The sequence below is a fragment of the Poromitra crassiceps genome (assembly GCF_964638095.1).
Source record: "Poromitra crassiceps genome assembly, chromosome: 15".
In the NCBI taxonomy this organism is placed as follows: Eukaryota; Metazoa; Chordata; class Actinopteri; order Beryciformes; family Melamphaidae; genus Poromitra; species Poromitra crassiceps.
In genome coordinates, this window is record NC_139634.1 from 34,971,276 (window position 1) to 34,987,070 (window position 15,795).

The 15,795-nt window shown below is 43.0% G+C and overlaps 2 protein-coding genes across 5 annotated transcripts in view; one reads left to right on the forward strand and one right to left on the reverse strand.

The window, feature by feature from the left end:
- Positions 1 to 5,660: 5,660 nt before the first annotated feature.
- Positions 5,661 to 7,666, forward strand: phox2bb (paired like homeobox 2Bb; the record flags this gene model as incomplete). The annotated part of the gene is made up of 3 exons (XM_083651947.1): positions 5,661 to 5,901; positions 6,558 to 6,745; positions 7,235 to 7,666. 3 exons carry the CDS (start codon positions 5,661 to 5,663, stop codon positions 7,664 to 7,666), a joined length of 861 nt encoding a protein of 286 aa, XP_083508073.1.
- A 1,825-nt stretch (positions 7,667 to 9,491) lies between these two features.
- Positions 9,492 to 15,795, reverse strand: part of LOC310789718 (LIM and calponin homology domains-containing protein 1-like) — a 52,158-nt gene continuing 45,854 nt past the window's right edge. For all 4 annotated transcript variants that reach the window (XM_083651381.1, XM_083651380.1, XM_083651379.1 and 1 more), the window contains 3 exons: positions 14,982 to 15,090; positions 14,006 to 14,108; positions 9,492 to 11,945 (listed from right to left, as the gene is read on the reverse strand). In XM_083651381.1, the coding sequence (XP_083507507.1) occupies positions 11,920 to 11,945; positions 14,006 to 14,108; positions 14,982 to 15,090 (238 nt within the window). In that variant the 3' untranslated portion in view covers positions 9,492 to 11,919. The remainder of the gene's footprint in view (positions 11,946 to 14,005; positions 14,109 to 14,981; positions 15,091 to 15,795) is intronic.

Consider the following 15,795-nt stretch of genomic DNA (forward strand, 5'->3'; position numbering starts at 1 on the left):
GTAAACCTACGCGCTGCACAAAAGGCCGCTGTCTGCCGCTTAATGCATGTGTGATTAAGCTTTTAGAGCGACCACACGGCATTATTAGCCAGCAGGTCCTTGTATAGAGGGCCAAATGCCTTCAGGGGGCCCGAGCGCGGGGTGGGGGTAGGGGTGGGGTGGGTGGATGGGTGGGGGGCCAAGTTAATGACACTGACCCTCACTTCCCCAACAGCTATTCAATTCAACAATAATAACGGGTCACGCAGCTGATTTATGAGGCTGGGCTAATAATTGTCAATTGCTAATGCGGGGGGAATAATGCCAGTAGACTATGCTAAATAAAATATGCCTTGACCTCAACGGGGGTACAAGGGTTGAAATGCAGGCACAGGCACAGGCACCCCCCCCCCCCCTTAAAAAAAAGACAGATGATGGTTCAGATTGTCCCCCAAAGCATGTTTGGGACTTTACTGCTTAAATAGGCTAGGTCTTATGTGTCAGCCCGCAGGCCTGCAGATGTAAACAATGTTTATTTGGAGGCTATATCGCAGAAATGGCTACAGCAGGGTTTAAAAGGAAGAGTAGAGCCATGCAGGCTAGGCTCAGGCTCAAGCGGTCCCATCCATCCAGCCTCGCGCTGCCATAAATTAATAACAACCAAACAATGTGTCGTGGAGAGGACGATTCGATTACTAAGTTTATTTACAGGGAAAATCTCATGAAGGCCATTGACCAAATGTTAAACAGCGCGGGATGAAACGATGACAAGAGCCCCGATAAGAATTTAATTCCATCTCATTTCAGACAATTTTATGAATCAGATTCTTGAACACTGGCAAGAGATTTAATGATCACATCTTTGCGAAATCTTATTTCAGAAGCGGTCGATGGCATTTCTCTGCGTTAATGTCGACTTAGAGGTTGGAGTAATTTAGTAATTGATTCCTTGCCTGGCTCTCGCTCGTGCCAAGGCCGCGTTTGAGGGTAATATGTTTCCTAATCTTATCCCCCGGAATAAGATTTTTATGTTAATCCACCCGCTGGGTCTCTTGGTCACTTGGGAAGCTCCTGTGAGCCTCATAAGGGCCGGGGCGACCCGGGGAGAGGCCGTGCTCCCGGCTGCAGCATCTGGAAAACAACGGGGCGAGTTAATGTGAGATATATAGCGAAATATCCTGCAGCATCATAATACAGCTTGATATGTCTCCACTTCACCTTTTTTCTCGTATAGGATTCGTACATTTTGCCCAATTGCGTTTCATATTCCATTATAATAAAATCCCATCCCCATCTCATAAAGCAATCGCCATTATAAACAAACAAAAACAGTCATAAATAAAAATACATTATTTTCTGCCTTCCCCCTTGAAAGACAATGTTTTCTTATCACTGCAGGTTTTGTAATGATTTAATCCTGAATATATCGCATGCACATCACTGTCACGTCACCAGTGCGCACACGCTCAGATTTGGGTCAACGAAGACTGAAAATGCATTCAGGTGAAAATACGTCAAAACTCCAATAACAACCTGACTCACTGAGGCTGTGCGCAGCAGGATGAAACTCTGACGTATTTTGTGAGAGTTTTCCTCCAGACACCGAGAGAAGACACCAGATTTTCTAATCCAATTTCCCTCTTCCCCAGATGTCACTTTCCATCTGTGCGCTTTGGAAACGCGATGCGCCTTTACGCACCAGTCCGGAACACCTTGAAGACAGATTGGTTTTGGTTTGTGTGCCATATTTTTTGTGCATGCAGCAACAAAACAATGAGAGTAGCCTAATCAAAAGTAAATTATACATATAATAAGACATCAAGGGTTTGCGTGGAAATGTATATATTTTGCTAAAGGTTGGGATGAAGATGGCTTTTTTTTTTAAATCAAGCCATGTTATTCGCTTCATAATGTCTATTTGATCTCCAATTCGTCGTTTCTTTAATATTTTCTCTATTTCCTGAAACGTTTTGCAGGTGAAAATATGACCTTCTTAATTCCCAATCCTGTCAAATTGAGATATCAGACTAAATTGTCACGAAATTAATATTTGATGTTATCTGTTGCCGAGCCCCTCCCCGGCAACACGCGGCCTTATTAATAACCGTTTTGATAAGCGCAGAGGATTTCCTCGGGCGGAGGAGTGAGACGTTGGAGGTGAAATGTGACAGCGGGACCCTCCCATCGCCCTCTCTCTTTATCCCCCTCTGTCCTCTGCCTTTTCGGGGAGTGGATCCATCCAATCCATCCACAGACAATGGTATTTTGTTCCTCTTTTTGTCCCTCCTGTCGACCCGCATTCCTTTATCGCTGAGCAACGATAGTGCCACTAAATGGAGAGGAGTTCCTCGCACGCCTTTAAAAATGTCCATCGCGGCTATTGTCCGACACTTGCCAGGGGAATTTAGGGTCTTGCACACATCGCATTTTCCTGATTTATTTAAGTGAGCGCATATGGCCAAAGCTCTTTATATGCCATTGAATTACAAATTAACTAGCGCTTTACTTGAATTAAAGGCTCGTTATGTTACTGTAAATCATCGATTCCACGCAGCGCTTTTGGAAACGGTTAAGAGCTGTGCAGCCCACTTCATATATGAAGCACCGTTTCCAAAAGTGTCTCAATGCATCTGGGGAAGTCACAAATGTTGTATTTTGCAAAAATCCTCTGCCATCTTCCTGCAGAGCTAGCATTTCACGTTGGGTTTCAGCCCAGACTGCATGGTTCAACCTTTCCGATTTAATATTCTCAAATCACAATATCAAAGCATTAATCGGATCTTATTCCGCCCTACAGATTTTTCTAAAAGCAGTTGAAAGAATTAAAAGATGTTGAAACTATAAAGGGAGGCGTTTCAATGGCTGGTGGACTATGGTGGACGGACTATAGACCGCAAGAATAAAGAGCCGCTTCAGTGAAAGAAACCGATGGCTAAAAGCTCTAATTGTATTTGCCTCGGCAAAATATCAGAAAAGACTTCTCGTTTCTTTGAGCTTTATTAGATTAATTCTCAGAGATGGGTTTCTTTTCGCTGCCAGACGCGTGGAGGGAGGACGGTGAACCATTTGGCTCTTTGGTTTCAATAATTAAATTAACCATTTGGTACAACTTTTGGGTCCCAGCTCGCGTGTAGAAAGGGAAAATAAAAAAATAAAACATTTGCATAATAGGGAGCGGGTTGTGTCAAGAAAGAATTAACTTTTTTTTGCGCTCGTTGATCTCTGAAAAGGGAATGTACACAGGAAAGAATAGGCAGAAACACACTGCAACACGTCAGCAATTGTGGGAAAAAATAATTGATGGCAAAAGCAACCGCGTCTTCTCTGTTTGAACCAGACAATGGAGCTGCACCTTGCGGCCTGCAGGGGGGAAAACTACCTCGTCACATTCAGCTTGTTTTTATTGAAGTAAATTGAAGACAAAAAACATGGGAGATAAATTGGATGCACACTTTTGATTTGCTTTGGATAAAGGTGAGATGAGATCGCTCATTAGACTATGCTGACTTGGTCCGTTTTGCAGTAGGCCTAGGCATATGCTGTTTTTCGAAATGCAGCTGCGATTTCATTTTGCTTTCACCAAGCCATCGCCTCCATATAATTTTCTGGGAATGATCCCCCCCCCAGCCTCCCTGCACCTGAGATAAATAAATAATATGAAGAGCAAATATTCATGGCCAAACCTTCGGCTCGGACAGGTGTGGTCTAGAGGTGCACCTCTAACATCTAAAATCAAATACAAAAAATTAGAAGGGTAATCCCATAATAAATTAAACCGTTCACAGATTATACAAATATCAGTAAGTCTATGATCAGATAATCACTACAGAAGCACTTTAAGCCTCTATTGGAATATATTATATGGATATTATAGTGATTTTTCGTTACAGACTCTAACAGACCAATTTAATCAGTGAAACAGTGTGGTTTACAATGGCGATCAAAATGTCACATCAAACACTCATCTATTAAATCGATGGACCATAATTCCTGTCGCGCCTTTTTTTCAATCATTTGGAGGCTTCAGAAGAAAAGAAGCCATGTGTTTAGACCAACACCGAGGACTTGAACTCGCTCCAATGAAATAACACCGCGGCGTGTGTGTGTAAGCGCCATACAAAAAGCGTCACCTTATTACCCAAACCAAATTAACCACTCAGCCAATATTGTAAGCCTAAGAGGTCCGATGACTGCTGCACCAGTTCGTTACTTTCATTAGAAAGATGTTATTCGCCAAATAAAAGGAATAATGAATGTAATAAAGACAATTAACGCTACAAACTAATTTGGATCATAAAAACACAACCGGAAGTTTAGCACGGATTATGCTTTTATGCTTCGGCTGTACAGGGAAGGAATTAGCCTACAAATATAGCCACAAAGGTTGTGTTTTTGGCACACACAAAAAAAAAAAAAAAAAAGGCCAATGCTATATATATATATATATATATATATATATATATATATATATAGGCTATAATTAGCATGCTGCATGAAATAAAATGACAACAAACCAAAACAAGAGAGGAATATTGGCACCGAAGCAAAATCTACAGCACTGATGTCTACAGCACTGTTGACACCCGTCTAAACAAGTCATGACAGCCTCGTCTTCAATGTTAAAATCTTTTTTTCGACAGGTAAAAAACTGAATAATCTGAGGTGAGATAATTTGCTTAATGCAGAATTACTTGCAGAAGGAAAGGCGTCAAATGTCATGAAACGAGGCAGAATGAATCTGTAACTCCATCAAGAAAGTGACACTTGATATTGAGACAATGCAGTCGCACTGCAGCAAGTGCGATGATCTCACCTCAGCCGCAGTTTATATTCACCTGTTTTAACAGAATACGATTTAAGACTGGGTACGATATTAAAATGGATATGTTTTTGCCGTGTGCTGCTTCGGTGCAGAGGTACCAGAATCGTCTTCAAGTGCAGAGAGAGTGAAAACAGTCGGACAAGACGGACAGAAAGAGAGAGCGCAGGGAGAGAAGGGAATAGTATGTGAAATTCTGCCCAAGGTATACGGTCGCTTAAAAGGCTTAAAAGCTTGGAGAAAATTGGATCAGGGAGAATCGTCACCCAACTTTCATTATTTCCAAGTGGTGTGATTGAATTAAAGGGCAAGATGGTGGTTGGAGAGGAGTGGGGTGGATGGATAGCGGGGGGAACAGGGGGTAGGTAGGGGAGAGGAGGGGAGGGGTGCGTAATGGCGTGGTATTAAATTCTAATTAGAGATGCAGGGGATCAATGATAGGGAGGTTGGACAGCCCGGGCCCCCAGTGCCAGCCCAATAGACTGATGAGTTATTGTCATGTAAAAAAGCGCTAGCAATAAGACCAAACGCTTTGCTATTGTCCAAGCGGAAAGAGCCAAGTTTATTATGAGGACTATATGCTCTAGAGACCTCGGGCTAGGCGGCTCTTAGGGGGCTTTTCATAAAACAGGGCTAGGTTCCTATAAAGGAGGCCAGTTTTGGAGCAGGCGCTGAGCAGTGAGCATCTACCCACCGTCCAGCCTCCTTCAAAACAGTCCCAACCAAAGCAAGTCATCGTATCCCCCCCAACTCAGCGCGTAATTTTATTTTATTTTTTCCTAACCCAATTTTTGAGTTTGGTTTGATTTTGTTTTATTTTTCCTGGGAAGTGCAGCTTTCTAACTCCACCGAGCCTTTTCAAATGTATAAAATGGAGTATTCTTACCTAAATTCCTCTGCCTACGAGTCATGTATGGCCGGGATGGACACGTCGAGCTTGGCATCGGCCTATGCGGACTTCAGCTCATGCAGTCAAGCCAGCGGCTTTCAGTACAATCCCATCAGGACCACGTTCGGGGCCACCTCCGGCTGTCCGTCCCTCACGCCGGGGTCCTGCAGCCTGGGGACCCTGAGAGACCACCAGAGCAGCCCGTACGCCGCAGGTAAGCAGCGGATCCTGCAGCCTCAACCCTGCTGTATTATAGGACGCCTTGATTGCATTTGAAAATGGAAATGTGTTTAGTATTTACCAAACGAAATTTGCTTACACAAATGAAAGAATTTATCACGTTAGAAGCGATTGCAGGCAAGCGGTAATTCGGTTATGGGGTTATACTATCCCAGTCACACCCAAAACCGCCAACAAAATTATCTTAAGCTGCCAAAATGATAGGCATAATTTATTTACTTTGCGATGAGACATAAAGCTTCGAAAATAATTAGATAACCAAAGACTAAAGCTCATTATTGACACGGAATTGGAGTTACAGTAGCAACAAGCGGGGCGGATGGGAACATTATGACAAGTTTCCAAACTTGAACCTCAATCTGAGGCGCAACAATTAGTTTAACATTACAATTAACCGCATCACAGGTCAGCACCGTTATCAATTCAGAACTAATTCACAGGTAATCAAAGGCATAATAGAATATAAAGCCTCTGCCCAGCGACCTAACCGGATTTTATACAAAATATTGAATTTGAATTTACTTACATTTGACAACATCTCAATTACACACACGATCATATCTTTCCATTACACCACACAGATAAGACTTCACTGCACAGTTTAACGGTGACATTTCATTCGGTTTGCAGTTCCCTATAAACTCTTCACGGACCACGGTGGACTGAACGAGAAGCGGAAGCAGAGACGCATCCGGACGACGTTCACCAGCGCGCAGCTGAAGGAGCTCGAGCGGGTTTTCGCTGAGACGCATTACCCGGACATCTACACCCGAGAGGAGCTCGCACTCAAAATCGATCTGACTGAAGCCAGAGTGCAGGTACAGCCACGAGCCACCGGCTCTCCAAGGAGACACCAACCGCTTCCATTACGCACAATTACGCACGATTACGCACAATTACGCACGGGTATATTTAGTGGCATTATAACACAAATACACATTTATGAGTCTAATTCATTCATTTTAAACACTATTTTGACACAAAATAATAATATGAAAGACACAGTCTGTCGTGATGAACTGCTACCCTCCATGGCGCAGTAATGCGCATCAGGGGAAAGGGTTGACTTTTGTCCACATGCCAAACATTTAAACCTCCAAATGCATTAAGATGATTTAGTGATTTGAAAATAATGCTATTTGTATCTGGATTAATGGGGCTCTTCCCCCACTGTGACCATTAGGCTATACAATTGAGATTGAGTAATAACAGGTGATTTACAATACAAACCCTGTCCGACTTTTTAATGAAATGTAACCATCTTTATGGCTGAACCTCGCTTTTTGTCAACCCTTTTTCAATTTCAGGTATGGTTCCAAAATCGACGCGCCAAGTTCCGCAAGCAGGAGCGAGCTGCTGCAGCGGCCGCAGCGGCTGCCAAGTCCGGCTCCGGGAAGAAGTCCGACTCGAGAGATGAAGACATCAAAGAGACCAAATCCACCGACCCGGACAGCACGGGGGGGCCGGGCCCGAACCCCTTGCCGACCTCCAACTGCGGCGGACCGAGCCCCACCGGCGGTCAGATCAACACCGCCGGTAACGGACAGGTGGACCAGGTGAAGACCTCCGTGGCCACCGGCGGCATGGTGGCGAGCGCACCGGGCCAAGGCTGGGCCACTGCCCCGGGCACCATCACCTCTATCCCGGACTCGTTGGGCGGCCCGTTCGCCAGCGTACTGTCATCTTTGCAAAGACAGAACGTAGCCAAAGCTACATTAGTAAAGACCAGCATGTTCTAATGACGTGTCACAGCAGGACAGATGAGACGGAAAAGCAATGGTCCAACACAGACTGAAGGACAATGACAAGCTGTTCAAAAGAAGATGACAACTCTTTGGTTTTATTTTGATGCCTTGCGCCCTTTTCTTCTGGTACATGTGGTCACTTGACACTTAAACTGCAAAAATGTCCATCATAAGTAGTCAATCATTCTCATATTTAGTCTTAAATTGTCTTTTTTTTTTAAACAAGTGAAACCTTGTTTCCAATGCAACTTCAATTGTTTCAGGAATGAACTACTCAATATACTGAAACAAGGCAGAAAGTAGCAACACAATGACACTTGACTCAAGAAAGCACTTGAAAGACAATGATTTTCACTGGGAACAAGTGCATCATCTCATCCCAAAGGCAGTTTTCTCTCCTATTTGTTTTAGGAACAATGCATTTTAAGACTCAATACTGGATTAATTGACTTGTTCAGATGGCTATTTGTGTGTTTTTTTCACGGTCAGGTTAGAGTAAACCACGGAGGTTTTGCGCACTGGAGACGCATTAGTGCCATCACCGAGCCTCGTTCAGTCTCGTTATGTCAGAGTTCAACAGCTGCTTTGTTCGGTAGAGAGACGTTTAATGACCGTGACTGAGGATGCGCTCTCTCACCACCCACCGTCTGCAACAACCAATGTCCAACAAGACGCTGATGCATTTGCTTTTCCATTAAGACAGACTTGCTGTGTGGAAGTAGCCTCTTGCAGTATTTTTCTTTTTCCTTATAACTTCAGGGCTGCTGAGAATTATAGTTTCTTTAAATTATGATATAAACACAATTATTTCCTCGAGAAAAAAGGCACAAACTCTACTGCAATGTTCACCTGACAGGAATCTGTATGTTTTGTGTGTCTTTCTACGTCAGTGTTTTTGTGGCTCAAATTGTATAGTGTTAATACGTATTATTGTCTCCTATAGTTGACCATAGGCCATACTCCCTCGTAGATCGACCATACAGTCTTTTTGATGTTTTACAAAAATTCCCTCGGAAGAATTTATTTTGGGTAAAAAGGGAATGGATGCAAACATTGTATTTATTTCTATATAATTTGCATGTTGTCTCTTTGTCTGATTTTACGATGATTTCCCTCTCATTTTGTGAGCATTATGTAAACATGTTTTGTCCAGGATCTGAAAGTTATTTATATGTAGGTAATGAATGCTTATATTTAAGAAGGAAATATTTCTACATGTGCACATAGTTTTCCAGGTGTACCATTGAAATGGTTGTTGATGATAAAAAAAAACAATAGTCGAAGTTGTTTTGTCATGTTTTCTTTTAGGGGGCTGAATCTGTTGGACAAAACAGGACATGTTATTCGATCTGAAGCAAATTAACTTAAGGTAAACTTTCAAAATCTTAGTGCTCATATAGGTTCCATTAGACGACGTTCTGTCATGACCGTTTGATGCATTTCAGGACCATGGACAGCAAACATCCCATAGGATATCAGGAAATATTTGCATTGGAAAGAAGTATTGTTTCACTACAGATTTTGTCACTTGTTTGAAGAAGTAATATTTTAAATTGCAATGCACGAAATTAGATTCCTATTTATTTTACAATAGCCTACTTTAAATCAGCTACCAACGTTTCATGTTAAAATAGGCCTGACACTGAGTTACATATAAAAATAAAACCTGGTGATACAATTTCCTATTTTCACTTGCACCAAACATTTTAAATACTTATCTCCATTATTTCGTTAATTCGTTTCCTTTTCTTATGAATGTATTAAACAATTTAGTTTGCCTATTGAAACATGAATTGAAAACAAAACGCACAATTTTAATTTATAACATTTTATTTATAAACATACAGTATGCTATAAATGCCATTGCATTTTGAACATCAAATTAATCTATATTTCGGATAGTGTTCAGGTGAATATTACAATAAATACAGAACAGACAAAGTAAAGGTTTCATTCCCAAGCTATCCTTTCCGTCTCAAAGATCCTCCTAGAAACTCAGCCGAGATTTTATTCAGAAACTAAATAAGGATTAAAAAACAAAAAAATTAAAATAAAATACATAATCAGAACCGAAGCTTAAAAATACTGTATATCAGAAGAAATAAACCTGGAGAGAGTTAAGGGCAAAGCTTGGCGAGGACGTGGTTCAGGAGGAGGATGCTATTCTGCTCTCATACAGCAAATCATTTGGTTTTAGGCATAAACGTGCATTTTACATCCACAATACATAACCAAGTTCTTCTGATACGATAAAAAAAGAAAAAGAAAGAAAGAAAGAAAGAAGCAAGTGACTTAAAATGTCCAACATGGCAGCACAGATCTTCAGTCTCATCCAACCAAATATTGCACAAATGCAACTGCTGGTACGTGTTCAACATTTTCTCATGCCATTCAACTGAAACACGTACTGGATATTTTTTTCTTCTCGTTGCAAATGAACCCTATATCACTGAGCATTTATCAAAATAATTACCTCTATTAGTTGCATACATCCTCGCTCTAAAATAAAATAACATTCATAATAAAATCACTGGTCTCCCCCTGCAGAGATTTAGGCCTATGAATCAAATAAAATATTATTTCCAAGGAGACAAGCCTGTGTTCCTTTGCAATGGCTTCATCACTGCAAAATCACTGAGAGGGGGGAATGAAAGATGGAGTAGAAGGATTTGTGTAAAAAATAAAAAGTAATTTTGCAGACACATAAAATGCGTTTCATTCTGGTGATTGGGTTGATGAGAGAGGGCAAGGGAGGGTTGCAGCCTTTATCTCTGCATTTTAGCACGGAGTTAAAAACAAGATACACCTCCCCAAAAACAACAACACAAACACCGTCCAGCTGGTGTCACCTTGCTTTAAGGCACATGAAGTCCTGACTTTCCAAGCTGATAGTCCGGCTGAGCAACAACCCCAGGTTTATTTTTGTCTTTTTTTAGTAGCAGAAATATGACCTGATGTGACCCTCAAAGCACAAAACAGCTCACAAGTCATGTTATTGCCTATAGCGATTAAACTACATTCAAATTCATTTTTTTAAATCTCCTATAGGGACATGGTATATAATATTCCTATAGGGACTTCTATTTGTTGTGGTATGTAGTGGGTTTATAGTGACTTTTATTGCACTTTATTGTATTTTTTTTAATCTCCTCTGGCATCACCATAACAATCCTATAGAGTTGACGTGACATTTCTTGCCCCGGAAGAGAGTTCCCCATTCATTTCTCCATAGACATTTCACATTTTCGATTACCCCCACCCCGTGTTTATTTTCTGTTTTTGATCCAACTGAGATGTTTTCTGGTCACTCATGATTCAGGTCACGGGTTAGCTTTGTTCCAGCCTTAAAACTCGTTATATAAGGATTTTTCTAAATGACTATGGAGAAATGAATGGGGAACTCTCTTCCGGGGCAAGAAATGTCACGTGACTGTTCAGCTCTATAGGGGCTGTATATCTTTCAAAATTGTATTACAGTATTGTGATGATTATGATCATCATGATATTTTTCATGATGGTGCAAAGCTGCATTTTTCTGATAAAGCTTGCTGAAGGAAAGTAAAAAAAAAAATCCAACCTGATCATGAACACGTTTCCATGATTCTTACCAGCAACTCAAAATCAAGTGGTGAGTTCAGTCTCAGATGATAACAGCTCATATTCATCCATATTCATGGGATATATCAAATATTTCCATAATATGGTGATGAATGGGAAATTTTCACAATTTCCAGCAAAGAAGTAACTATCTAACGGATTATTTCGAAGACCTGGACCAGTGATTTTTTTTTGTTCGTTCTGTCAGTATAACCCACCTGTGATTCCACTGAAGGACCTCAAATTCAAAATGGCCTCCCCCCATCCCCCTCAGCAGTCTCTCTCTCGCTCTTGCCGAAACAGAGTCTGTGATGGAACATGGACCAATCAAATCCAGAGTGCGATTCATTTCATTCACATATCAGATATAAAAGGAATTTCCGCACACTTGAATCTGTACAGATTTCACATATCAGATGACATGAACACACACCATTAGTATTTTTTCTTCTTCTTCTTCTCGACATTTCACGGTCGCTCCGTGTGTTTGGCCCCGGCCGCACATAATAAATCTCTGTGGGTTTATGAGTTTGCAGGGAACGAGTAGATCCCGAGACGCTTTGGAGGAACATGATTTGCAGATAATCTGGTTAAAGAGGGGATGGGACTTTTTTCCATGAACCTTGTGCTTGTCTGTCGGCTGTGTGTCGTCACAACGTGGTTGGCTGGCCGGCCGCTGGAAGGAAGACAGACAGGGAAGGAGAAATCCGTCATTTGTATAAACCACAATAATCATGTTTCTCCAAGATTAAGCTGGAAGAAATGTAAATCTAATGAGGACTGCTGGGAGAGGCGGAGTGTGTTGTGATGTGGCAATTTGATTGAGTCTGTGATCTGATCCCGCGGTTTTCTTTAACTGCTGCTGAGAGCTTGTTGAAACGTGTGCTGTGTGTTTTTCTTTGTGTTGTGCGGCTGAGGCGAATTGGAGAAAAATTGAGTTACCCCGACCGCTACATCACCGTTTTCCCTTCCAGGACTGGATCCTCCCAGGTTCATCCTACCTTACATTTCTTTACTAAAGTAATATTCCACTTAGTTTTAACATGGGGTTATTTGTAGTAGTGGGTAGAGTAAACAAAAACGGTACTCAAGTAAAAGTACAGTTAATTGATAATAATATTTACTCAAGTAGAAGTAAAAGTACTACTTGTCTTGAGTAAGAGTAAAAAAAAGTATCTCCTAAAAAACTAGGGCATTCATGACTACTGCATTTTAGTAGTCATCAACTACTCCCAAACAGTAGTCAACTATAGTCGACAAGTCACTGGAGATATATCATATTTTTCCCCCAATTAAAAATGATCAATTCTCATCAAAAAGGTCTCAAAAATAGCCAGTAAAGGGTCAACTAATGTAGGCGGGACCAACCTGGGGGTATGTGAAATAGCAGAGTCCTGATTGGCTCTGAGAGGCTGTTTACACTGAGCCAGAAACTTGTCTGAGCTGGAGACACCGTCTGTTTGACTGCAGTAACAACATAGATGGGAGTCTTAAATTCTGTTTTGTTTAACATGGCATCATGTAAACAATTTTTTTTGTTCAAACAATGTTAAATTAATTTATTGATATCGTTTATTCCTAAAACGACAGATGAACGATTAGTCAACTATGATGCACAGTGTTGACTAGTGGTTTTGATAGTCAACTACTTTGTTAAACCCCTATAAACTAGAAATACTGCATTGCGGTTGTATGCCTCCACCAACAAGTCAGCAGTCTACATCCATGTCTGTCCAGACTCATACAAGCACAAATACCTTGAAGCCCACAGCACAATGGTGTGGCCATTCAGCCTTATGGCACTTTAGGCAACAACATTGGTGGAAAATTGTCCTACCACTACCCCTACACCACCCACATCCCACCAATCACTTCCCCTACCCACCTCTTGAACCCTGACTCTCTCTCTAAGACCTTCCTATCCCTAGCTACAGCTCATTTCCGCTAGTCCCACCCCCTCCCTCACCACAGTCCTTCCCACCACCCATAGGCCCCTATCCACTTCCTATACACCCACCCCTTGAACCCTGACTCTCTACGACCTTGCTATCCCATTTTCTCTAAGCCCCACCTCTTACTGATCACACCCCCCCTGCCACCACCCCCACCCCCCTAGACATTCCCCAAACCCACCCCTCGAATCCCGACTCTACAACCTTCTTATCCCTAGCTACAGCCCCTTTTCCCCAGCCCTGCCCCCCTTCCTTGACCCCCACACCAACATCCCCCTAGCCACCCCACGATCCCCGAGCCTCTACGACCTTCCTATCCCTAGCTATGGCCCCTTTTCCCTAGCCCCGCCCCTTTTCCTCACCACGCTCATTACCACCACCCACGGCCCCTAGCCACTCCCCCTACACACCCCTCAAATCCTAACTCACTACAACCTTCCTATTCCTAGCTACGGCCCATTTTTCCTAGCTCCGCCCCTTTCCCTCCCTCCCACCACCCACTCCCCCTACCCACCCCTTGAATCCCAACTCTCTACGACCTTCCTATACGTACGTACGGACAACCCGAAAACATAATGCCTCCGCCCATGGCTATCGCCGGTAGAGGCATAAAAATGAGAGAAACAGGACAGAGATGGGAAAAGAGATGGGTGAGAGATAAAAGGGGAGATAGGAAGGAATTGGAGAGAGAGATGAGGGGAAAGATAGAGATGGGTTAAAGAGGCATGAGAGAGAGAGAGAGAGAGAGAGAGAGAGAGAGAGAGAGAGAGACAGACACACTCACAGCGGGAACGGATATAGCACTGGTGGCAGTTGAGGAGGCCGTTCCTGATCCGGACGTCCGTCCCTGTGGTCGTGTCACCTAGCTGCCCCTTACACACCCCACACTGCAGAGAGAGAGAGAGGGCGAGGGAGAGAGAGAAAGAGAGAGTGACTATGATTTACACCGCTCTAAAAGAGGTGGGTCACTTTATTGATTTTAATGTTTACACTTGAAAAAACATTTTGTTGGATTTGCTCAGCTGGTCACATTTTGCCTTAGCCATTTATTTGCTCTGTAATTTAACTGAATCGAATTGAATCTTTTGATAACATACGCATGTTAAAGGTGGCAATGCTGCAGAAGCTCAGAGGTTTGGACCCAGACAAGTGTCACATATGAACGGTGCCACTAGTCTGGTGTTTGAGATCATAGACATCATGGTCCTCAGAGAATGTTGCCCTCTGCCTTTAACTGATATAAGAGCCATCATCCAACATAGATATCAGATAGAAAGACAAATTATTATTATTATTATTGTTAAAAATGTTCTCCTCAATTATACTTGGCCATTTCCCCCTGCTGTCCTGGTCATTGCTCCGCCCCCTCTGCCGATCAGGGGAGAGATGTAGACTACCACATGCTTCCTCAGATACATGTGCCAGTCGCCAGCCACTTCTTTTCCCGTGATAGCGAGGAGTTTCACCAGCAGGACGTCGGAGGATCACACCATTCCCCCAGTTCCCCTCCCCCCGAACAGGTAGCCTGGGTAAATCCAGCCCCCAGTGACCTGCTCTCAGGCTTACCCTGCTCACGAGTCACAAGTGTGTAGTAGTAGTAGTAGTAGTGACTGAGAACTCTGAGAGCAGGTCACGTGGGGGCTGGGTTTACCCAGGCTACCGAACAGGCGCCCCGACCGGCCAGAGGAGGCGATAGTGCAGTGACCAGGACAAAGTGACCAGGACAAAGGCTCTTTGGAAGACAACTCGCTCGGACCGACCTTAAAGCAGTGAATGTGGAAGTACAGGCTGAGAGTCTCTATGATCATGGCCGCTCCCTTCCCTAAGGGCTGACCACAGCTGGAGCACAGCTTCTTCCCACTGACAGACCTGGGAGGGAGGAAGGGAGGGAGGGAGGGAGGCAGAGAGGGAGGGAGGGAGAGAGAGAGGAGAGAGGGAGGGGGAGAGAGAGAGGGAGGGAGGGAGAGAGAGAGAGAGAGAGAGAGAGAGGGAGAGCGAGAGAATGAGTTGATCAATGGAAGTCGTTCTCACTTCTCAGTGTTTTTGACCTGAAAATACAGGAAAGACAATGAGGGGAAAAAGCGAGAAAAAACTGTTGATCAATCTGGACTGAAACAGAGACTTTAATGCAGCTACGAGGAACTCACATTTTTTGTTGATTTTAGTGGCCCCTGTGGACAAAAGCGGTAGTGTTCTCCCGGAACGAAGACTGCATTTCCTGAACATCTCCCGCTGTGACCAACGGGTCGGCCGAGCTGCGACAGGCCGGTCAGAGCTTCTCCGAACCAGCGAGCTTCCCCCACTCTTTCATTTACTAGATAAGTTCAATGTTATTTGTTCATTCTCCGGCCGGAAATCTAGATTGTTAGAATAACAATATAGAAATCGCCAATCTCCTCGTTGATGGTCTCATTTGCTGATGTAGGTCAGATCTTAGGTGTCAGTATTACATTTAGACTGTTTTTTTTTATAACCAGTTAAAAGTTCCTCATAGCTGCTTTAATGACTTCTCACACTGATGGCACTTCACTGGAGGCTTCAGATACCAACACAAGTACAAATGTGACATGCTGA